Genomic DNA, 26189 nt, shown 5'->3' with positions numbered 1-26189 from the left:
TATGTAATACTTAGTATCACAGTCACACAGTAAAAAGTGTCTAACAAGCCTGTAATTACTCCACCGGTCCCAATATGCACATACTCTATACGTCTCAAATGTACATACTTCATAGTATGTACTTCATAGTGCACTACTGTTGACCAGAGCCCTAAAGCAGAGCCTCGTGAAGTGGTAGAGCTCTAGCAGACAGCCTCATGAAGTGGTAGAGCTCTAGCAGACAGCCTCATGAAGTGGTAGAGCTCTAGCAGACAGCCTCATGAAGTGGTAGAGCTCTAGCAGACAGCCTCGGGAAGTGGTAGAGCTCTAGCAGACAGCCTCATGAAGTGGTAGAGCTCTAGCAGACAGCCTCATGAAGTGGTAGAGCTCTAGCAGACAGCCTCGGGAAGTGGTAGAGCTCTAGCAGACAGCCTCATGAAGTGGTAGAGCTCTAGCAGACAGCCTCATGAAGTGGTAGAGCTCTAGCAGACAGCCTCATGAAGTGGTCGAGCTCTAGCAGACAGCCTCATGAAGTGGTAGAGCTCTAGCAGACAGCCTCATGAAGTGGTAGAGCTCTAGCAGACAGCCTCATGAAGTGGTAGAGCTCTAGCAGACAGCCTCATGAAGTGGTAGAGCTCTAGCAGACAGCCTCATGAAGTGGTCGAGCTCTAGCAGACAGCCTCATGAAGTGGTAGAGCTCTAGCAGACAGCCTCATGAAGTGGTAGAGCTCTAGCAGAAAAACTCATGAAGTGGTAGAGCTCTAGCAGACAGCCTCATGAAGTGGTAGACCTCTAGCAGACAGCCTCATGAAGTGGTAGACCTCTAGCAGACAGCCTCATGAAGTCGTCGAGCTCTAGCAGACAGCCTCATGAAGTGGTAGAGCTCTAGCAGACAGCCTCATGAAGTGGTCGAGCTCTAGCAGACAGCCTCATGAAGTCGTCGAGCTCTAGCAGACAGCCTCGGGAAGTGGTAGAGCTCTAGCAGACAGCCTCATGAAGTGGTAGAGCTCTAGCAGACAGCCTCATGAAGTGGTAGAGCTCTAGCAGACAGCCTCATGAAGTGGTAGACCTCTAGCAGACAGTCTCATGAAGTGGTAGACCTCTAGCAGACAGCCTCATGAAGTGGTAGAGCTCTAGCAGACAGCCTCATGAAGTCGTCGAGCTCTAGCAGACAGCCTCGGGAAGTGGTAGAGCTCTAGCAGACAGCCTCATGAAGTGGTAGAGCTCTAGCAGACAGCCTCATGAAGTGGTCGAGCTCTAGCAGACAGCCTCATGAAGTGGTAGAGCTCTAGCAGAAAAACTCATGAAGTGGTAGAGCTCTAGCAGACAGCCTCATGAAGTGGTCGAGCTCTAGCAGACAGCCCCGGGAAGTGGTAGAGCTCTAGCAGACAGCCTCGGGAAGTGGTAGAGCTCTAGCAGACAGCCTCTGGAAGTGGTCGAGCTCTAGCAGACAGTCTCATGAAGTGGTAGAGCTCTAGCAGACAGCCTCATGAAGTGGTAGAGCTCTAGCAGAAAAACTCATGAAGTGGTAGAGCTCTAGCAGACAGCCTCATGAAGTGGTAGAGCTCTAGCAGACAGCCTCATGAAGTGGTAGAGCTCTAGCAGAAAAACTCATGAAGTGGTAGAGCTCTAGCAGACAGCCTCATGAAGTGGTCGAGCTCTAGCAGACAGCCTCGGGAAGTGGTAGAGCTCTAGCAGACAGCCTCTGGAAGTGGTCGAGCTCTAGCAGACAGTCTCATGAAGTGGTCGAGCTCTAGCAGACAGCCTCAGGAAGTGGTCGAGCTCTAGCAGACAGCCTCAGGAAGTGGTCGAGCTCTAGCAGACAGCCTCAGGAAGTGGTCGAGCTCTAGCAGACAGCCTCAGGAAGTGGTCGAGCTCTAGCAGACAGCCTCAGAAAGTGGTCGAGCTCTAGCAGACACCCTCGGGAAGTGGTCGAGCTCTAGCAGACAGCCTCAGGAAGTGGTCGAGCTCTAGCAGACAGCCTTATGAAGTCGTCGAGCTCTAGCAGACAGCCTCAGGAAGTAGTCGAGCTCTAGCAGACAGCCTCAGGAAGTGGTCGAGCTCTAGCAGACAGCCTCAGGAAGTGGTCGAGCTCTAGCAGCCAGCCTCAGGAAGTAGTCGAGCTCTAGCAGCCAGCTTCAGGAAGTAGTCGAGCTCTGGCAGAACCTCATGAAACGGTGGAGCTCTAGCAGACAGTGGGTGACGTGTCTTCTCAGTGGGTTATATGTCTTCTCAGTGCAGTGGGTTATTTGACTTCTCAGTGGGTTATGTGTCTTCTCGCAATTTGTTGTTCTGAGTCCTGTTTGAAGAACCACCAAGGGTCATGTTGAGTGGAGCACTCTGAAACAAAACCTGTTAACAAAACACTTTACTTAATAAAACCTGTCCTTAAGGTACTATTATTTATATCTTGTTATAATCATGTAAAATTTAAGCCTTTATAATGTCTTATAAAGGCTTAAACAAGGTGTCGGTATCAAAATGAGAATCCTGGAGACCCGCACACTGTCGAAAAAGAGGAAAAAAATCCAAATCTGAGGCTTAAATAGTGCAGAAAGGTTAGTAATTTAGTAATGACCAATATGAGATGATATCAAGACATATAAGGGGCTCGCACAGGACAAGTCTTACAACGCATTATGACTTCATAATACATTACATCTGCATCATAATGTATTATACCTGCACCATAATGTATTATACCTGCACCATAATGTATTATACCTGCATCATAATGTATTATACCTGCACCATAATGTATTATACCTGCACCATAATGTATTATACCTGCACCATAATGTATTATACCTGCACCATAATGTATTATACCTGCACCATAATGTATTATACCTGCATCATAATGTATTATACCTGCATCATAATACATTACATCTGCATCATAATGTATTATACCTGCATCATAATGTATTATACCTGCATCATAATGTATTATACCTGCACCATAACGTATTATACCTGCATCATAATACATTACATCTGCATCATAATGTATTATACCTGCATCATAATGTATTATACCTGCATCATAATGTATTATACCTGCATCATAATACATTACATCTGCATCATAATGTATTATGCCTGCATCATAATGTATTATACCTGCATCATAATGTATTATACCTGCATCATAATGTATTATACCTGCATCATAATGTATTATACCTGCACCGTAATGTATTATACCTGCATCGTAATGTATTATACCTGCATCATAATGTATTATACCTGCATCATAATGTATTATACCTGCACCATAATGTATTATACCTGCATAATAATGTATTATACCTGCACCATAATGTATTATACCTGCATCATAATGTATTATACCTGCATCATAATGTATTATACCTGCATCATAATGTATTATACCTGCATCATAATGTATTATACCTGCATAATAATGTATTATACCTGCATCATAATGTATTATACCTGCATCATAATGTATTATACCTGCATCATAATGTATTATACCTGCATCGTAATGTATTATACCTGCATCATAATGTATTATACCTGCATCATAATGTATTATACCTGCACCATAATGTATTATACCTGCACCATAATGTATTATACCTGCATCATAATGTATTATACCTGCATCATAATGTATTATACCTGCATCATAATGTATTATACCTGCATCATAATGTATTATACCTGCATCATAATGTATTATACCTGCATTATAATACATTATACCTGCACCATAATGTATTATACCTGCATCATAATGTATTATACCTGCACCATAATGTATTATACCTGCATCATAATGTATTATACCTGCATCATAATGTATTATACCTGCATCATAATGTATTATACCTGCATCATAATGCATTATACCTGCATCATAATGTATTATACCTGCATCATAATGTATTATACCTGCACCATAATGTATTATACCTGCATCATAATGTATTATACCTGCATCATAATGTTTTATACCTGCATCATAATGTATTATACCTGCATCATAATGTATTATACCTGCATCATAATGTATTATACCTGCATCTTAATGCATTATACCTGCATCATAATGTATTATACCTGCATCATAATGTATTATACCTGCATCATAATGTATTATACCTGCATCATAATGCATTATACCTGCATCATAATGTATTATACCTGCATCATAATGTATTATACCTGCATCATAATGTATTATACCTGCATCATAATGCATCATACCTGCATCATAATGTATTATACCTGCATCATAATGCATCATACCTGCAGGCTTAAACAATTTGTTCCCTGTCTTTAACAACACCAAATGACTCAGTGCTCTCCACTCCACTAGGAATAAACCCGACAGGTGAATGACATGGACTCAGTGCTCTCCACTCCACTAGGAATAAACCCGACAGGTGAATGACGTGGACTCAGTGCTCTCCACTCCCCTAGGAATAAACCCGACAGGTGAATGACGTGGACTCAGTGCTCTCCACTCCACTAGGAATAAACCCGACAGGTGAATGACATGGACTCAGTGCTCTCCACTCCACTAGGAATAAACCCGACAGGTGAATGACGTGGACTCAGTGCTCTCCACTCCATTAGGAATAAACCCGACAGGTGAATGACGTGGACTCAGTGCTCTCCACTCCACTAGGAATAAACCCGACAGGTGAATGACATGGACTCAGTGCTCTCCACTCCACTAGGAATAAACCCGACAGGTGAATGACATGGACTCAGTGCTCTCCACTCCATTAGGAATAAACCCGACAGGTGAATGACGTGGACTCAGTGCTCTCCACTCCACTAGGAATAAACCCGACAGGTGAATGACATGGACTCAGTGCTCTCCACTCCACTAGGAATAAACCCGACAGGTGAATGACATGGACTCAGTGCTCTCCACTCCCCTAGGAATAAACCCGACAGGTGAATGACATGGACTCAGTGCTCTCCACTCCACTAGGAATAAACCCGACAGGTGAATGACGTGGACTCAGTGCTCTCCACTCCATTAGGAATAAACCCGACAGGTGAATGACGTGGACTCAGTGCTCTCCACTCCACTAGGAATAAACCCGACAGGTGAATGACATGGACTCAGTGCTCTCCACTCCACTAGGAATAAACCCGACAGGTGAATGACGTGGACTCAGTGCTCTCCACTCCCCTAGGAATAAACCCGACAGGTGAATGACGTGGACTCAGTGCTCTCCACTCCACTAGGAATAAACCCGACAGGTGAATGACGTGGACTCAGTGCTCTCCACTCCACTAGGAATAAACCCGACAGGTGAATGACGTGGACTCAGTGCTCTCCACTCCACTAGGAATAAACCCGACAGGTGAATGACATGGACTCAGTGCTCTCCACTCCACTAGGAATAAACCCGACAGGTGAATGATGTGGACTCAGTGCTCTCCACTCCACTAGGAATAAACCCGACAGGTGAATGACATGGACTCAGTGCTCTCCACTCCACTAGGAATAAACCCGACAGGTGAATGACGTGGACTCAGTGCTCTCCACTCCACTAGGAATAAACCCGACAGGTGAATGACGTGGACTCAGTGCTCTCCACTCCCCTAGGAATAAACCCGACAGGTGAATGACATGGACTCAGTGCTCTCCACTCCCCTAGGAATAAACCCGACAGGTGAATGACGTGGACTCAGTGCTCTCCACTCCATTAGGAATAAACCCGACAGGTGAATGACATGGACTCAGTGCTCTCCACTCCACTAGGAATAAACCCGACAGGTGAATGACGTGGACTCAGTGCTCTCCACTCCACTAGGAATAAACCCGACAGGTGAATGACATGGACTCAGTGCTCTCCACTCCACTAGGAATAAACCCGACAGGTGAATGACATGGACTCAGTGCTCTCCACTCCACTAGGAATAAACCCGACAGGTGAATGACATGGACTCAGTGCTCTCCACTCCACTAGGAATAAACCCGACAGGTGAATGACATGGACTCAGTGCTCTCCACTCCATTAGGAATAAACCCGACAGGTGAATGACGTGGACTCAGTGCTCTCCACTCCATTAGGAATAAACCCGACATGTGAATGACGTGGACTCAGTGCTCTCCACTCCACTAGGAATAAACCCGACAGGTGAATGACGTGGACTCAGTGCTCTCCACTCCACTAGGAATAAACCCGACAGGTGAATGACGTGGACTCAGTGCTCTCCACTCCACTAGGAATAAACCCGACAGGTGAATGACGTGGACTCAGTGCTCTCCACTCCACTAGGAATAAACCCGACAGGTGAATGACATGGACTCAGTGCTCTCCACTCCACTAGGAATAAACCCGACAGGTGAATGACATGGACTCAGTGCTCTCCACTCCACTAGGAATAAACCCGACAGGTGAATGACATGGACTCAGTGCTCTCCACTCCACTAGGAATAAACCCGACAGGTGAATGACATGGACTCAGTGCTCTCCACTCCACTAGGAATAAACCCGACAGGTGAATGACGTGGACTCAGTGCTCTCCACTCCACTAGGAATAAACCCGACAGGTGAATGACATGGACTCAGTGCTCTCCACTCCACTAGGAATAAACCCGACAGGTGAATGACATGGACTCAGTGCTCTCCACTCCACTAGGAATAAACCCGACAGGTGAATGACATGGACTCAGTGCTCTCCACTCCCCTAGGAATAAACCCGACAGGTGAATGACATGGACTCAGTGCTCTCCACTCCACTAGGAATAAACCCGACAGGTGAATGACGTGGACTCAGTGCTCTCCACTCCACTAGGAATAAACCCGACAGGTGAATGACGTGGACTCAGTGCTCTCCACTCCACTAGGAATAAACCGACAGGTGAATGACATGGACTCAGTGCTCTCCACTCCACTAGGAATAAACCAGACAGGTGAATGACATGGACTCAGTGCTCTCCACTCCACTAGGAATAAACCCGACAGGTGAATGACGTGGACTCAGTGCTCTCCACTCCACTAGGAATAAACCCGACAGGTGAATGACGTGGACTCAGTGCTCTCCACTCCACTAGGAATAAACCCGACAGGTGAATGACATGGACTCAGTGCTCTCCACTCCACTAGGAATAAACCCGACAGGTGAATGACATGGACTCAGTGCTCTCCACTCCACTAGGAATAAACCCGACAGGTGAATGACATGGACTCAGTGCTCTCCACTCCACTAGGAATAAACCCGACAGGTGAATGACATGGACTCAGTGCTCTCCACTCCACTAGGAATAAACCCGACAGGTGAATGACGTGGACTCAGTGCTCTCCACTCCACTAGGAATAAACCCGACAGGTGAATGACATGGACTCAGTGCTCTCCACTCCACTAGGAATAAACCCGACAGGTGAATGACATGGACTCAGTGCTCTCCACTCCATTAGGAATAAACCCGACAGGTGAATGACATGGACTCAGTGCTCTCCACTCCACTAGGAATAAACCCGACAGGTGAATGACATGGACTCAGTGCTCTCCACTCCATTAGGAATAAACCCGACAGGTGAATGACATGGACTCAGTGCTCTCCACTCCACTAGGAATAAACCCGACAGGTGAATGACGTGGACTCAGTGCTCTCCACTCCCCTAGGAATAAACCCGACAGGTGAATGACATGGACTCAGTGCTCTCCACTCCACTAAGAATAAACCCGACAGGTGAATGACGTGGACTCAGTGCTCTCCACTCCACTAGGAATAAACCCGACAGGTGAATGACATGGACTCAGTGCTCTCCACTCCACTAAGAATAAACCCGACAGCTGAATGACATGGACTCAGTGCTCTCCACTCCACTAGGAATAAACCCGACAGGTGAATGACATGGACTCAGTGCTCTCCACTCCATTAGGAATAAACCCGACAGGTGAATGACGTGGACTCAGTGCTCTCCACTCCCCTAGGAATAAACCCGACAGGTGAATGACATGGACTCAGTGCTCTCCACTCCACTAAGAATAAACCCGACAGGTGAATGACGTGGACTCAGTGCTCTCCACTCCACTAGGAATAAACCCGACAGGTGAATGACATGGACTCAGTGCTCTCCACTCCCCTAGGAATAAACCCGACAGGTGAATGACGTGGACTCAGTGCTCTCCACTCCACTAAGAATAAACCCGACAGGTGAATGACATGGACTCAGTGCTCTCCACTCCACTAGGAATAAACCCGACAGGTGAATGACATGGACTCAGTGCTCTCCACTCCACTAGGAATAAACCCGACAGGTGAATGACTCAGTGCTCTCCACTCCACTAGGAATAAACCCGACAGGTGAATGCATAATGTACACAGCACAATGAGCGAACAAACCACAAAACACTCAGTCACGGTAAAAACAGTGTTTGGATTTAGTGAAGTAAAGTGCTGCCACAGTATTTGCAAACAAACAAACACACATAAATCCCCCAAGGCTGACTGAGAAGACAATGCAGTCACAGGAGTTTGGTGGCACCTTAACTGGGGAGGACGGGCTTGTGGTAATGGCTGGAGCGGGATCAGTGGAATGGTACCAAATACATCAATATACCCTGATGAAGACAGTTTGTCTGTCCAAATGTTGGTTATTAAATTATTACATCTGAGCTCCTAGAGTGTGTGGCTCTCCTTTTCTTTTTCAAGTGTTCTACTCTGCTAGCCAGCACCTCTCCTAACCAGGTGTTCTACTCTGCTAGCCAGCACCTCTCCTAACCAGGTGTTCTACTCTGCTAGACAGCACCTCTCCTAACCAGGTGTTCTACTCTGCTAGCCAGCACCTCTCCTAACCAGGTGTTCTACTCCACTAGCCAGCACCTCTCCTAACCAGGTGTTCTACTCTGCTAGCCAGCACCTCTCCTAACCAGGTGTTCTACTCTGCTAGCCAGCACCTCTCCTAACCAGGTGTTCTACTCTGCTAGCCAGCACCTCTCCTAACCAGGTGTTCTACTCTGCTAGCCAGCACCTCACATAAACAGGTGTTCTACTCCACTTGCCAGCACCTCTCCTAACCAGGTGTTCTACTCCACCAGCCAGCATCTCCCCTACTCTGCAAGCCAGCACTTCACATAAACAGGTGTTCTACTCCACTAGCCAGCATCTCTCCTAACCAGGTGTTCTACTCTGCTAGCCAGCACCTCACATAAACAGGTGTTCTACTCCACTAGCCAGCACCTCTCCTAACCAGGTGTTCTACTCCACTAGCCAGCACCTCTCCTAAACAGGTGTTCTACTCCACTAGCCAGCACCTCTCCTAACCAGGTGTTCTACTCTGCTAGCCAGCACCTCACATAAACAGGTGTTCTACTCCACTAGCCAGCATCTCTCCTAACCAGGTGTTCTACTCTGCTAGCCAGCACCTCTCCTAACCAGGTGTTCTACTCCACTAGCCAGCATCTCTCCTAACCAGGTGTTCTACTCTGCTAGCCAGCACCTCACATAAACAGGTGTTCTACTCCACTAGCCAGCACCTCTCCTAACCAGGTGTTCTACTCCACTAGCCAGCACCTCTCCTAACCAGGTGTTCTACTCCACTAGCCAGCACCTCTCCTAACCAGGTGTTCTACTCTGCTAGCCAGCACCTCTCCTAACCAGGTGTTCTACTCTGCAAGCCAGCACCTCTCCTAACCAGGTGTTCTACTCTGCTAGCCAGCACCTCTCCTAACCAGGTGTTCTACTCTGCTAGCCAGCACCTCACATAAACAGGTGTTCTACTCCACTTGCCAGCATCTCTTCTACTCTGCTAGCCAGCACCTCACATAACCAGGTGTTCTACTCCACTAGCCAGCACCTCACATAAACAGGTGTTCTACTCCACTAGCCAGCACCTCTCCTAACCAGGTGTTCTACTCCACTAGCCAGCACCTCTCCTAACCAGGTGTTCTACTCTGCAAGCCAGCACCTCTCCTAACCAGGTGTTCTACTCTGCAAGCCAGCACCTCTCCTAACCAGGTGTTCTACTCTGCTAGCCAGCACCTCACATAAACAGGTGTTCTACTCCACTAGCCAGCATCTCTCCTAAACAGGTGTTCTACTCTGCTAGCCAGTAAGGTGTGCATTTTCAGTTCTGCCCATAAATGTTGTGATGGCCACTCCAATACTTTGACTTTGTTGCCCTTAAGCCATTTTGCCACAACTTTGGAAGTATGCGTGGGGTCATTGTCCATTTGGAAGACCCATTTTCAACCAAGCTTTAACTTCCTGACTAATGTCTTGAGATGTTGCTTCAATATATCCACATAATTTTCCTCCCTTGTAATGCCATCTATTTTGTGAAGTGTACCAGTCCCTCTTGCAGCAAAGCATCCCCACAGCATGATGCTGCCACCCCCGTGCTTCACGGTTGGGATGGTGTTCTTTGGCTAGCAAGCCTCACCCTTTTTCCTCCAAACAGAACGATGGTCATTATGGCCAACCAGTTAAATTTTTGTTTCATCAGACCAGAGGACATTTCTCCAAAAAGTATGATCTTTGTCCCTATGTGCAAACCGTAGTCTGGCTTTTTTATGACGGTTTTGGAGCAGTGGCTTCTTCTTTTCTGAGCGACCTTTCAGGTTATGTCGATATAGGACTTGTTTTACTGTGGATATAGATACTTTTGTACTTGTTTCCTCCAGCATCTTCACAAGGTCCTTTGCTGTTGTTCTGGGTTTGATTTGCACTTTTCGCACCAAAGTACGTTCAACTCTAGGAGACAGAACGCATCTCCTTCCTAAGCGGTATGACGGCAGCGTGGTCCCATGGGGTTTATACCTTTGTACTATTGTTTATACAGATGAACGTGATACATTTGGGCGTTTGGAAATTGCTCCCAAGGATGAACCAGACGTGGAGGTCTACAATTTTTTCTCTGAGGTCTTGGCTGATTTCTTTTGATTTTCCCATGATGTCAAGCAAAGAAGCACTGAGTTTGAAAGTAGGCCTTGAAATACATCCAATACAAACCTTCAATTGACTCAAATTATGTCAATTAGCCTATCAGAAGATTCTAAAGCCATGACATCATTTTCTGGAATTTTCCAAGCTGTTTAAAGGCACAGTCAACTTAGTGTATGCAAGCTTCTGACCTACTGGTGATACAGTGATACAGTGATACAGTGAATTATAAGTGAAATAATCTGTCTGTAATCAATTGTTGGAAAAACTACTTGTGTCATGCACAAAGTCCTAACCAACTTGCCAAACCTATAGTTTGTTAACAAGAATTTTTGTGGAGTGGTTGAAAAACTAGTTTTAATAACTCCAACCTAAGTGTATGTAAACTTCCGACTTCAACTGTAGATGAAGTACTGTATATGGTTTTCCACAGCTTTGCCAATTTCATTATGTAAATGGTGAACAAACAGGCCCTAATATGGAGCCTTGTGGAACTCCTTTTGCGATGTCAGAGAAACTGGACATTTGACCGTCCACATATACACACAGAGTTAATCAGAGTTGATTAACCAATTAATGGATGGACACCCTCTCATGAGGAAAATAATCAATGACTAATCAAATGTGTGGCTCAGTCGGTAGAGCATGGCGCTTGCAACGCCAAGCGTCGTGGGTTCGATTCCCGCTGGGGCCACCCATATGTAAAAGTAGTGGCCCCAGCCGACTTGTAAGTCGCTTTGGACAAAAGCGTCTGCTAAATGGGATATATTTTAAAATAAATATGAAAGGAATTTCATTGACTTTTTATCAGCATCTAATTGCATGGAGTTTGCCATGACTCGGAAGATGAGACCCTCTCAGCACCTGTTTTTCCTTAATGCTGTATATCTTCATTGCTTTGTTTGTTGCTAGGAAACAACAATAAATTAAATCGGGTTGTGAGGAATAACAGTGGCAGGTCAATTCAGAAGTGGAAATGAGTATTGCTCCTACAATCCAATCTAAGCCGAGGAGAAGCATTTGAATATTTTCTAATGATGTGGTTGTGAGCTTTTGAAGATGACGTTCTCTCCTCGATGCTACCTTCAAGCCTCCCATTGCATTCCAATAAGACAGTGGCAACACCAGGGGAGGCATCAAAAAATACATTATGAAAAGGACTGTATACACACTAATAACTTCCTCCTCATGCCCTGGTGCAAACCCAAGCCTGTGCTGTGCATTCATCCAAGGTAATTGTACAGAGGTTTCGAAAATACACACTCCTTTCATGTTATACGCACTTATCAAAACTATATGAAAACATTACCCATGATGCCAAAACAATATCAAAGAAAACAGATGCCCCTTGATGCTCAGCTCAAACACAGGACAGGCATGGCCAATATGGCCAATAAATGTAAAATATACTGTGTCCGTAAAATGTATAAGCTGGAAGTAGAAGCCGAACTGTTGTTGTTCCATAGTTTACTCCAATTATGGGAAAATAATAAAGGAAAATATGTTTAAAAATATATATGTTATATACAGTACCAGTCAAAAGTTTGGACACACCCATTCATTCAAGGGTTTTTATTTATTTTTACTATTTTCTACATTGTAGAATAATAGTGAAGACATCAAAACTATGAAACAACACATGGAACCATGTAGTAATCAAAATAGTGTTAAACAAATCAAAATATATTTTAGATTTTAGATTCCTCAAAGTAGCCACCCTTTGCCTTGATGACTGCTTTGCACACTTGGCATTCTCTCAACCAGATTAACCTGGAATGATTGGTACCAACAGTCTTGAAGGAGTTCCCACATATGCTGAGAACATGTTGGCAAATTTCCCTTCACTCTGCGGTCCAACTCATTCCAAACCATCGAAACTGGGTTGAGGTTGGATGATTGTGGAGGCCAGGTCATCTGATGAAGCACTTCATCACTCTCCTTCTTGGTAAAATAGCCTTTACACAGCCTGGAGGTGTGTTGGGTCATTGTCCTGTTGAAAAACAAATGTTGGTCCCACTAAACCAGATGGAATGGCATATCGCTGCAGAATGCTGTGGTAGCCATACTGGTTAAGTGTGCCTTGAATTAAAAAAAAAAATCACGGACAGTGTCACCAGCGAAGCACCTCCACACCATCACACCTCCTCCATGTTTCATGGTGGGAACCACACATGCGGAGATCATCCGTTCACCTACTCCGCATCTCACAAAGGCAGTTAGAACCAAAAATCTCAAAATTGGACTCATCAGACCAAAGGGACAGATTTCCACCGGTCTAATGTCCATTGCTCATGTTTCTTGGCCCAAGCAAGTCTCTTATTTGTATTGGTGTCCTTTAGTAGTGGTTTCTCTGCAGCAATTCAACCATGTGTCTGTTACTTGAACTCTGTGAAGCAATTTCTGAGGCTGGTAACTCTAATGAACTTATCCTCTGCAGCAGAGGTAACTCTGGGTCTTCCTTTCCTGTGGCGGTCCTCATGAGAGCCAGTTTCATCATAGCGCTTGATGGTTTTTGCGACTGCAATTGAAGAAACTTTCAAAGTTCCTGAAATGTTCTGTATTGACTGACCTTCACATCTTAAAGTAATTATGAACTTTTGTTTCTCTTTGCTTATTTGAGCTGTTCTTGCCATAATATGGACTTGGTCTTTTACCAAATAGAGCTGTCTTCTGTATACCACTCCTACCTGGTCACAATACAATTGATTGGCTCAAACGCATTAAGAAGGAAAGAAATTCCACAAATGAAACTTTATCAAGGCACACCTGTTAATTGAAATTCATTCCAGGTGACTACCTCATGAAGTTGGTTGAGAGAATGCCAAGAGTGTGCAAAGCTGTCATCAAGGCAAAGGGTGGCTACTTTGAAGAATCTCAAATATCAAATATATTTTGATTTGTTTAACACTTTTTTGGTTACTACATGATTCCTTGTGTTGTTTCATAGTTTTGATGTCTTCACTATTATTCTACAATGTAGAAAATATTAAAAATAAAGAAAAACCCTGGTATGAGTAGAGTCCAAACTTTTGAGTGATACTGTATATATATTATTTTTTAAATAGATGGGGGATTGGAAATGATGTAGACAATTACATTGATGGAAGCCAATCTATCTGCAATGTTAAAGCTGATCTTCCCCTTAATTAAAACAAATATATATAAAAAAAAGTGATTGAAATCAGAGTGGAGGAGAAAGATGCCACTTGTTGCTGGGCAGGGAAACAGCAAACCTTGGAGTCTGTTGCTGGGCAGGGAAACAGCAAACCTACTTGTAAAGCCGTTGAGTGCCACTCTGCTAGGATGGTAGAAGCCTCTCCGGCATTGGCACTTGTAGTTGTCTAGCACGAATCCATGTCCGACAATGGGATTGCACTAGGGAAAGATGAGAGAGAGAGAGAGAGAGAAAGAAAGAGAGCGTTTATCTAAAAGGCATGTAAACAGGATAGAGGGAATAATGGAGGGAAGGTGACTCAGCCTTCTATTTGTGTTTCTTGAAACTCACAAAAAACATGCTATGTGTTTTTCTAAAACGAAGTGAAATACCCTGTGGCGCTGTAATGTGAAATTCGTTCAAAAAACTGAAATATTTGGGTTGGTTATGTAAGGTTTGAACATGTCTCTAAGACAGAACAGTATTTTCTTCTCCTATTCTGCTCTGTGCTCTTTGGAAAGGCACTCTCACTTCCTATTCAGATCTCTACTCAACTGACAGGCCGTTAGTAACAGCCCTGGAATTCAGTTATTCAAACACAAAACTTGTTTGCACATTTACCTTTCTCATCTATACGTTAACGTTGACGTTGTGTTGTCATCATGAAAGACAAACACTACAGCTAATCTCAACATTAATCATGACAACACAGAGTATTGGGTTAAACTTAAAAGTAGACTCAGTGATATGACGCAGATGCAGAAAGTAAATTTCCACAACAGCGAAGAGAGGTGAAGGGCGAGGCTCAACCTTTCCTCTGTTTTGATCCTGCTGTTACCACGCAGTACACCGCATGAAGCGAATCCCTGCACATGTACAGATACTGTGTGTGACATTGTGAAAGTGTTGCATCTCGCTCATCTCAATATCTCCGGTGCTGCTTGTGGCAACGTCATTTTGCTGAGTCTAACTTTAAAGCATCCTGACAAAATGTCTCTACAACACTGTCACATGACACACTGCATCTGACATAGAATTCCATTCAGTTTAATCCACTTTCCCTCAAGAGATCTGTCAGATTTTAAACATTATCGCTGCAACTCCCCAACAGGCCAAGTCAAGTCATGAGTCCTCCAAAATGTGATCCGCCAAACCGCGCTTCTTAACAACCGCCCGCTTAACCCAGAAGCCAGCCACATCAATGTTATCAGAGTAAACACCGTTCACCTGATGACCAAGGTCAGCCTGCAGGTACCCGGCCTGCCACAAGGTGTCACTAGAGTGCGATGAGCAAAGTAATGTCCCTCCCGGCCAAACCCTCCTCTTGCCCGGACGACGCTGGGCCAATTGTGTGCCATGCTATGGGATTCCCGATCACGGCCGGTTGTGATACAGCCCGGGATTGAATCCGGACCTGTAGATACACCGCCTTAGACCGCTGCGTTACTCAGGAGGCCCTGGCAGGATGGTTCTATGAGAAAACAGTTCAAGCCAGACTGCACCTTATTCCACTCACTATGGGAAAACAATGGCCATGCTATATCCCTATAGGAGATTAAAAACAATAATCTTATTTTATTGTTATTAGTATGTTATATATTTCCAATGTTTCTTATTTGATGACTATGTCACTTTTGTCACCATTGCACTGTGTGAGAAGCTTGCAAGTACATGACCATAACATTGGATTTTACTGGATTTGATTTGTGGTCCCCAGTGGATCCACGTGACCAGGACTGGCCCTCATTATCTGATATATTACACACATAATCATTTACAGCCCTTTTGCACAAAACGTTTTCAAATGGCATCCAATATATCTTAAATAATAAAAATATTAATATTGATATTAAAATAAGTGACGATAGAGAGTAGGCAGGCGCTGGCTTGACGCTGGGAAAAGTGTCTTGTCTCTGACTGGCAGCTGTAGTGTTGCCGGTCAGGAGAAGGGCAGGTGAAGGGTGGGTGGGTTGTTTGAGGAAAATGGCACGTGAACGGCAGGAGCATGGCTACTGCTTGACAAAGCGGTTTATCGCGGGCGCACCGTGAATGAGGCTGATGAGCAATAAAAGCTGTTACACGGTGCTCAACCACTTTGGAGCGACGCCGGACTCCTGAGTACTCATTGCTAACTGGGTTAACGCAGGATTTGTTTAATATCAAAGAGGTACTACCAAAAACAATGTAAACAATATTCCAGCCATTTTCCCAAGCAAATAATAGCCCTTGATTTCTGCATCACACATAATATAATTATTCAGACACTGGGAGCGATTTGTCTAAATGAACTCCTCTTAACCCTGTTAAAGAGTTTACTGATTGTCAGGTGTGATGTCATCAGCCTCCTCATTGCTTGAGGGACAATAAAGGCACAATAGAGAACAAAAGAGGAGGATGTGATGTCATGAAGATGCCTGGGATACCTATTGAGATGTGCCTTTTGTTAAGTACATCAGGTGTCCAATGAGGTGAAAAAGGGGTCTGGAGTGCCACTTTAAATAAGTATTTTCTTCTAACTAGCGGATCCCGAGCAAACGGCCCAATAACAACCATGAGAACAGCCTCAGGGGAAATTACACACTTTTGCCAAGTTGCAATAATCTAATTAATATCTAAATTAAGAATTAAGACCTTGTTTGCAGAATTTAAATTCACTGCATAACTTCAGCTTGGAGACAGAGTGATGGCTGGCTACAAGCACATGGACCATCTGGATCAACTGGGAGAAAACACTACCTTAAACATGAACCATCTGGATCGACTGGGAGAAGACACTACCTTAAACATGAACCATCTGGATCGACTGGGAGAAGACACTACCTTAAACATGAACCATCTAGATCGACTGGGAGAAGACACTACCTTAAACATGAACCATCTGGATCGACTGGGAGAAGACAACACCTTAAACATGAACCATCTGGATCAACTGGGAGAAGACACTTCCTTAAACATGAACCATCTGGATCTGCTGGGAGAAGGCATTTCCTTAAACATGAACCATCTGGATCAACTGGGAGAAGACACTTCCTTAAACATGAACCATCTGGATCTGCTGGGAGAAGACACTACCTTAAACATGAACCATCTGGATCGACTGGGAGAAGACACTACCTTAAACATGAACCATCTGGATCTGCTGGGAGAAGACACTACCTTAAACATGAACCATCTGGATCGACTGGGAGAAGACACTACCTTAAACATGAACCATCTGGATCGACTGGGAGAAGACACTACCTTAAACATGAACCATCTGGATCGACTGGGAGAAGACACTACCTTAAACATGAACCATCTGGATCTGCTGGGAGAAGACACTTCCTTAAACATGAACCATCTGGATCTGCTGGGAGAAGACAACACCTTAAACATGAACCATCTGGATCTGCTGGGAGAAGACACTACCTTAAACATGAACCATCTGGATCAACTGGGAGAAGACACTACCTTAAACATGAACCATCTGGATCAACTGGGAGAAGACACTTCCTTAAACATGAACCATCTGGATCTGCTGGGAGAAGGCATTTCCTTAAACATGAACCATCTGGATCTGCTGGGAGAAGACAACACCTTAAACATGAACCATCTGGATCGACTGGGGTAAAACACTTCCTTAAACATGTGCAGTTTGGAGCTCTGTCCCCAATAGATTTGCAGTGAATTTGACATGAATGCTCATGAATAGTGGATTATACCGTGTGATTTCATTATGTAGGCTTTGAGACATTGGTGAAGTAGAGGGACCGGGGTATGGCTTGAAGGAAAGGAAAATAAAACCTATACCGTACATGTTACTTTGAATTTAGATCCATTGTTTTTGAGCCTAGAGAAATCCCCTTCACCCCTAGGCTTTTTCTGCTGGTGAAAACAAACAGATAAAACATTAAGCTCTACTGTGTTTCGGGGAAACTATAATGAATGTTTAATCACCAATGTTTTGAGGAAGCAGTCTGAGATATCCCGACAACTTGATCATCACTTTGTTTCCTACATTCTCTGAAAAATATATTTATTGGGATAACAGTTCACACCTGTATTTGCTGCATATTGGTGTCAGAAAATAAGGAACAGTTGATTTGAAAAGGGCATGGATTTGTATTGAAACCTAAGGGAAACTAGTTCAGGGCCAAGCTGCTACTCCTTTTAGAGCAGGTGGCAGAACTTGTCTCCCAAGAGGTTCCGAGAGTCATACTCCACACAATTCCAACATCTGCAGAGAGGACGGCATGTTGATATCCTCTACCGCCCAGCAGGGAAGTGTGGGTAAATAAACCCACCAGCTTTATTATGGACTTATTTTGTTCTTATGACTCCAGGCTGGAGTTAAATGGTGCCAACATTATATTAGCTCTGAAGGGGAAAGTCATTAAGATAACACCAAGGAACATCAAGCGCAAGGAGGATGGAAAATGATGGTTATTGTGGGATTATCGAAGTCTATGGAAGAATAGTTGCATTTATATCAACCTGAAAGAACTGTTTGTGTTGATATGGGCTCAGTGACGTGAGGTATTTTTTTTCCTGGGTGCATCTAGACAACACGTGAATCTCTCTTGCCATCTGCAATGTGTTCAAATGATTGATGTGGGACCTGGTTGTATCGTGTGTGTCATACATGGGACTTTAAAAGTGTGCCTCCAGGCTCTAAACAGGGAATAATTTAACCTAGCACATCTGGTGCAGAGAACCGACTAGGAGCATTTTCACGTGCCTAACCATGCATGAACAATCAGGGACGTACACTCAGTTTCATACACTCTGCTCGAAGCTGGTGTTAAATTGTGCCAGGGTCTACACTCTGCTCGAGGCTGGTGTTAAATGGTGCCAGGATCTACACTCTGCTCGAGGCTGGAGTTAAATGGTGCTTGGGTCTACACTCTGCTCGAGGCTGGAGTTAAATGGTGCCAGGGTCTACACTCTGCTCGAGGCTGGTGTTAAATGGTGCCAGGATCTACACTCTGCTCGAGGCTGGAGTTAAATGGTGCCAGGGTCTACACTCTGCTCGAGGCTGGAGTTAAATGGTGCCAGGGTCTACACTCTGGTCCAGGCTGGAGTTAAATGGTGCCAGGATCTACACTCTGCTCGAGGCTGGAGTTAAATGGTGCCAGGGTCTACACTCTGGTCCAGGCTGGAGTTAAATTGTGCCAGGGTCTACACTCTGCTCCAGGCTGGAGTTAAATTGTGCCAGGGTCTACACTCTGCTCCAGGCTGGAGTTAAATTGTGCCAGGGTCTACACTCTTCTCCAGGCTGGAGTTAAATGGTGCCAGGGTCTATACTCTGGTCCAGGCTGGAGTTAAATGGTGCCAGGGTCTACACTCTGGTCCAGGCTGGAGTTAAATTGTGCCAGGGTCTACACTCTGCTCCAGGCTGGAGTTAAATTGTGCCAGGGTCTACACTCTGCTCCAGGCTGGAGTTAAATTGTGCCAGGGTCTACACTCTGCTCCAGGCTGGAGTTAAATTGTGCCAGGGTCTACACTCTGCTCCAGGCTGGAGTTAAATTGTGCCAGGGTCTACACTCTGCTCCAGGCTGGAGTTAAATTGTGCCAGGGTCTACACTCTGCTCCAGGCAGGAGTTAAATGGTGCCAGGGTCTACAGTCGACTCCAGTCTTGAGTTAAATTGTGCCAGGGTCTACACTTTGCTCCAGGCTGGAGTTAAATTGTGCCAGGGTCTACACTCTGCTCCAGACTGGAGTTAAATTGTGCCAGGGTCTACACTCTGCTCCAGGCTGGAGTTAAATTGTGCCAGGGTCTTCACTCTGCTCCAGGCTGGAGTTAAATTGTGCCAGGGTCTACACTCTCCTCGAGGCTGGAGTTAAATTGTGCCAGGGCCTGCCGTTTTTTCTTCTGTAATTATAAAAATGTGAGAATTAGCCTTTTGATATGCCACAGTTTGATATATCCCCTTCGTCTTTTTAAAGACCCAAAGGGAGAGACTAATAATATGTGATTGTGCCCAAGCTATTTTGGGAACATGTTTGCAGACGCTATTGTGAAACAGACAAGAAAAGCTCAACCCGTGAAATCTTAATTCAACCATGATAATATGTCAAGGGAGAAAAGAAAAGTGAACATTAATCTCGGTGAAAGCACCTCGTGGTCAAAATGGTTGAAATCAGACTAGGATCTTACAATGTTATTGCACATCATCATGTACATTGCTTTATTTATACATCTATACGTGCACAATTCATAATGTAGCTTATAGTGATTCTAGTGTAGTCTGTCGTTTCTAGCTTGGTGTTTATTGTGTACATATTGTATGTGGATTGTCTAAATTCTGTGTCTTTATAGTTTGTCCATATATTCTGTTCATTGTCTGTGTATTCTGTTTATTGTCTGTATATTCTGTTTATTGTCTGTGTATTCTGTGTATTGTCAGTGTATTCTGTGTATTGTCTGTATATTCTGTTTATGTGGCAGCACCATTGCAATGAGTCAAATTCCTGCATATGCAAATGACTTTGGTGAATAAAGGGGATTCTGCCTGTATCCCTGTGGTGTTCTGCCGACTGCCAACAAAATCTTCTAATCAGACAGTATGCAAATTAGTGGGGATGCCCTTTTGCGTGATGCAATTTGGAATGCATTTGGTACAGCCCTTATCATGACCCCAAGGTGAACCCAACAGGGTTACGGCGCAAGATTTTGTCTAGTTCCCAGTCTGTTCCAGGGACGTCCCCGAGAATAATTTTATGGCTTTCTTTGGCCGTTGTGTCGTGGTCCCCTGGAAGTTTTGTCTCGTTCCCAGTTTGTCATTTTAGGACATTCTTTGGACGTATCATGGTCCCCTGGAGGTTTTGTCTAGTTCCTGGTTTGTCCCAGGGACGTTTTTAGGACGTTCTTGTGATGTTGTGACATGGTCCCCTGAAGGTTCTTGGGACATGGTGTCATGCCGCCCTGGAGGTTTTTGTCATGTGACGGTCCCAGGTGTCCCAAAACATAACAATTCAAGTAAAGAAATGGTAGAGGGGTTTAAAGTAGGTGATACGCTGTTCAGCTAAAATAGTGTCAAAATCATCATCAATGACAATGTTTGATACAATCACTTGACTTTTCAATATAGTATTGACTTTTCAATATGACCCCATCTGGGATTGGAAGTCACAACCTCTGGAATTAGCATGTGCTGATCTTTCTGCTGCGCCACAATGTCTGTGTAAGTTCAGAAGTCCCCTACACATTCATTACCTATAATACATCTCTGCACTTATAATACATCTCTGCACTTATAATACATCTCTGCATATCTGCACTGCCATTTATCAATTAATCTGACTTATCTCTCATTGATTTCATTTACTTGTTTCAGCTATTTGAGTTTGGGTTTTCAGTATAGTTATATAATGTTGATGGGGCGTAATATTCTGTTTTAATGTTACTCCTGCATAACTATGATAAATAGACTTTGTTTTCCTCCTCATTGTATTTTTCAACAGAGCTGAGATTTACTTAGAAGTGAAAAGTGTAGGAAAAGGCCTACAGGTGAAATCAGTCATTGCAGACATGGTGGTGTAGCAGGAATATTGGAATTCCAGGAACCTGGAGATTGTGAGTTTAAATCCAAGGTGAGGACATGTTACATAATAATGACTGTATGAATAAACATAAACAATGTAATAAAAACCTACTGGAGACCATGTCAATGTGTGTCAAATATCTACGTATACAACACTATGTCCTTAGCATTGCCAAAATACAAAAGAGCTGTGACTGGATCAGTGGTTCACCAATCAGGGCCTTGATAGACAATGACACAACGTCCCAAGAACATTCAGGGGACCTTCAGTGTCCGAAAGGTCTGGCCACAAGACTCGTCTGAAGTTGGTACAGCCTTTTCTGTCAACTTCTATCTGTACAATCTGAATGGTTTGGGCTACACACTAATATCATCCCTCTGTGTACACCTGAGACTCTCTCGATTGTGTTCTCCGTTTTGCTAGGACACCCACAAGCCTCACAAGACTAGTCTGAAGGTCCCCGATACCAGTTTTAAAAAATGAATGGAAGTATATATGGAGATAGTTAACAAAATGTTACTTAGTGCCATTCAAAAGGCTTGGGACGGATCTGACTGAATCTTTGGGTATTGATGTGGATCCACACAAACAGATCAGATAATGAGAAGTGCCTATCCAATCTCATAAAGTTCATAGACTGATGATCTGCCATAGTGTGAATCAATCTGAATGATCATACAGGATCTCTGATTAAATTATATCATCTTAAGTCTAGAGACTGTATTGCATGTGTTAACTTCCTGCAGGAGAGAGAGGCAGACATGATTATATTGTAAATCATTTCAGTTTGACCTTTCATGCCAACCTTTTAATTTAAAAAAATTGTTCTCCCCAATTTCCATCTGGTCTCCTCGCTATAACTCACCAACGTGCTTGGGTCAAAGGTCGAGTCATGCAGCCTCCGGTAAAATGACTCGCCAAACCGTGCTTCTTAACACCCGCCCACTTCATCCGGAAGCCAGCCGCACCAATGTGTCGGAGGAAACCCTGTTCACCTGACAACCAAGGTCAGCTTGCAGGAGCCTGGCCCACCACAAGGAGTCGCTAGAGCACGATGAGCCAAGTAAAGCCCCCCAGGCCAAACCCTCCCCTAATCCGTACAACGCTGGGCCAATAGCGCACTGCCCTATGGGACCGATTGGGATACAGCCCGGGATCAAACCCTGGTCTGTAGTGATGCTTCTAGCACTGCGATCCAGTGTCTTAGACCACTGTGCCACCCGGGAGTTGATTTAAACAGTTTTTAACTGTGTTTGTCACTGGTTATTATTATAACATAGTAACTGTATTATAAATTGAAAACATGACATTGAGTCTCAAACCATACAGTATGTAGAGCTGCTGTAGTAACAGAGGGGAAGTGAAACAAAATACTAGTCATGCAGTAGAAAGGCAAAAGAGTACAGATATATTATTATAGATTAGAGATATTTCCACATTAACAGTCACACTGGTATTCAGAACAGTATGACTAGCCATGGCCCAAAGACTGACTGGACTGTACCAGAGTAAGTTCCCCACTGCAAGGCCCCCCTTGTAAATTTGCTTGTTTGTTAAAATACAAAAATCCTGATCCCCGTAGCACAGTGTGTCCCCACCAATGTCAGAGACACTCCTACGCCCCAGTGTGGCAGTGATGTGCATAACCTGTAGTGTTAAGCATATCCCCACTTTGCAGAGGGAGATTCTCTGAAGGTTATCTCCTGACCCCTCCTGTCTCAGCCTCCAGTATTTATGCTGCAGTAGTTTAGAGGGGCTAGGGTCAGTTTGTTATATCTGGAGTACTTCTCCTGTCCTATCCGGTGTCCTGTGTGAATTTAAGTGTGCTCTCTCTAATTCTCTCTTTCTCTTTCTTTCTCTCTCTCGGAGGACCTGAGCCCTAGGACCATGTCTCAGGACTACCTGACATGATGACTCCTTGCTGTCCCCAGTCCACCTGGCCGTGCTGCTGCTCCAGTTTCAACTGTTCTGCCTGTGATTATTATTATTTGACCATGCTGGTCATTTATGAACATTTGAACATCTTGGCCATGTTCTGTTATAATCTCCACCCGGCACAGCCAGAAGAGGACTGGCCACCCCTCATAGCCTGGTTCCTCTCTAGGTTTCCTCCTAGGTTTTGGCCTTTCTAGGGAGTTTTTCCTAGCCACCGTGCTTCTACATCTGCATTGCTTGCTGTTTGGGGTTTTAGGCTGGGTTTCTGTACAGCACTTTGAAATATCAGCTGATGTACGAAGGGCTATATAAATACATTTGATTTGATTTGATATATCTGTTTTTTGACATTAAATCTAATAGGCAGGTTTTTTTGTGGATTGTTGGCTTTCTGAGAAATAATCTCTCGCCTCTCTGCTCTAATGTTACAGAGTTTTCTCTGAATCCAACTTTGGGCAAGGAAGCGGTAAACAGGACGCTAGGGGAGAGAACACAAGCCTTTCCTTCAAGGTCTATAAATATCCCTGAAAGCATTAAACCCTAAAAGCATTACAATCACTCTCCCCCAGGGGTCTGCAGACTGAAATATGTCTAATAAGAGAGAAGACTGTCCGGAAACTCAACTTATGAGACAAAGGGAGACAAAGGGAGAATTTAAGCGCAATTAGATGGTCACCTACTGTAGACCAGTAAACTGTGGTCACTCTGAGTGGTAAGTGGTTTTCTGCGAGTAGACTTTTCCCTAGCCTGAAGAACATCCCATCTAGTGGAGTAAAGGGAAATTGACCAGCGACAATAAGGTGATGAATTAAAAACGCCTTAAAGGGAGTACATACTCTTTATTCCCCATAACCTGCTTAATTACCCTGAACAAAAATATAAAGTGCCGGTACCATGTTTCATGAGCTGAGGTAAAAGATCCCAGAAATGTTCCATATACACAAAAAGCTTATTCCTCTCACATTTTGTGCACAAATTTGTTTACATCCCTGCTAGTGAACATTTTTATCCTTTGTCAAGATAATCCATCCACCTGAACGGTGTGGTATATCAAGAAGCTGATTAAACAGAATGATCATTACACAGGTGCACCTTGTGCATGGGGACAATAAAAGGCCACTCTAAAATGTGCCATTTTGTCACGCAACGCAATGCCACAGATGTCTCAAGTTTTGAGTGTAATTGACATGCTGACGGCAGGAATGTCCACCAGAGCTGCATCCAGATAATTAAATGTTAATTTCTCTACCATAAGCTGCCTCCAACGTCGTTTTAGACAATTTGGCAGTACGTCCACCGGCTTCACAACCGCAGACCACATATAACCACGCCAGCCCAGGACCTCCATATCCTGCAGGATAGTCAGGGGGGTGCTGAGGAGTATTTCTGTCTGTAATAAAGCCCTTTTGTGGGGAAAAACTACTTTTGATTGGGTGGGCCTGGCTCATGCCCTCTCAGGCCCACCCATGGCTGTGCCCCTGCCCAGTCATGTGAAATCCATAGATTAGGACCTAATTTATTTATTTTATTTGACTGATTTCCTTATATGAACTGTAACTGAGCAAAATCTTAGAAATTTTTGCAAGTTGCGTTTATATATTTTTTCGGTATAGATCCTTAATTAAGAATTGTGTTTGCTTGTGTTTTAGCTATAAACGCCATGATAAACTCGTCAAGTACTGAGAGTACAGTACATCTAGAAAAGGGACCTTTCCCATTACATGTGAATCACTTCAAACGGAAGAGGACGTAATAGAAAGCCAATGGAAGAGGTTATAAAGTGAACACAGAGAAGACAAGAGACGTTGACATTTGTGTTTCATAACTGTTATCCAGTGGGTGGTCACTGAGCCCCACACAGTCAGGTCCAGGAGGCCCAAGCCAATTACGACAATCTGGTGTTCTGTTGACAGCCTCTTTAATATTGCTGTGGCAGCCGCCGAGCTGCAGACACTAGATTAGGAGTAAATTATGTTTCTGTGAGGATGAATCCGTCTCGCTCTGCCAGCATGTCTGTTGTCAGGGGAGGACTGCCAAAGAAAAGTAAAGTGGAGAGAGACAATCTGTATCTAATGCTCAATGATTACAGACCTGTGTTTTTGACATGTCCCACCTTGCACACTCTGTGACTTCTGGAAGATTTTAACCCACTTAACTGTAACATCTCTCCAAGTTTTCACCATCATTGTAAAGCCGTAGTTATTTTTGTTTCTTTGACAACGTCATTCCTGAAGATTATAATTTATTTAATGTGATTAGTGATTCACCCTCATTTTAAGGTCAACTTTGTTACATGAACTGAACTCTCATTTTAACATGGTGAAACTGTTCATGTTTTCAAAAGAAACATTGAACATTTAATAGTCAAATTGTATTGTAAAAGCAGGTGAGCTGCTTCTACTCTTTTTGGCCATTTTCTGGTGATTTGTGGTGGAACAAATAACACCCATAGATACTGTAGACAGGCTAGAAATGGTTTAATAATTTAACATTTTGGGGGGTGAATCATACATTCAATTGCCACACCCTATTTCCTAGTTCAAAATCTGCATTTGGTTGTGATGCACGCTATGTCGTCTTGAGGAGGCGATAAAGGAATGTTTTCGAAGCGTGTAGCAATTTCATTTAGGAAACCTATGGTGGCTGCACAGTACACTTGATCAGAGATGGACTGGCCACCTCACCACGGTGTCAGTAATTTTGAAATCAAG

The 26189-nt window shown here is 44.1% G+C and overlaps 1 protein-coding gene across 1 annotated transcript in view; it reads right to left on the bottom strand.

The window, feature by feature from the left end:
- Nucleotides 1-26189, bottom strand: part of LOC135558381 (metabotropic glycine receptor-like) — a 123563-nt gene that overhangs the window by 60120 nt on the left and 37254 nt on the right. The window contains exon 3 of the mRNA XM_064992142.1: nucleotides 14137-14239. Within this exon, the coding sequence (XP_064848214.1) occupies nucleotides 14137-14239 (103 nt within the window). The remainder of the gene's footprint in view (nucleotides 1-14136; nucleotides 14240-26189) is intronic.

This window comes from Oncorhynchus masou, chromosome 17, assembly GCF_036934945.1.
Source record: "Oncorhynchus masou masou isolate Uvic2021 chromosome 17, UVic_Omas_1.1, whole genome shotgun sequence".
Lineage (NCBI taxonomy): Eukaryota > Metazoa > Chordata > Actinopteri > Salmoniformes > Salmonidae > Oncorhynchus > Oncorhynchus masou.
The sequence above is the reverse complement of the archived record's forward strand: the minus strand, read 5'-3'. Positions and strand labels throughout refer to the sequence as shown.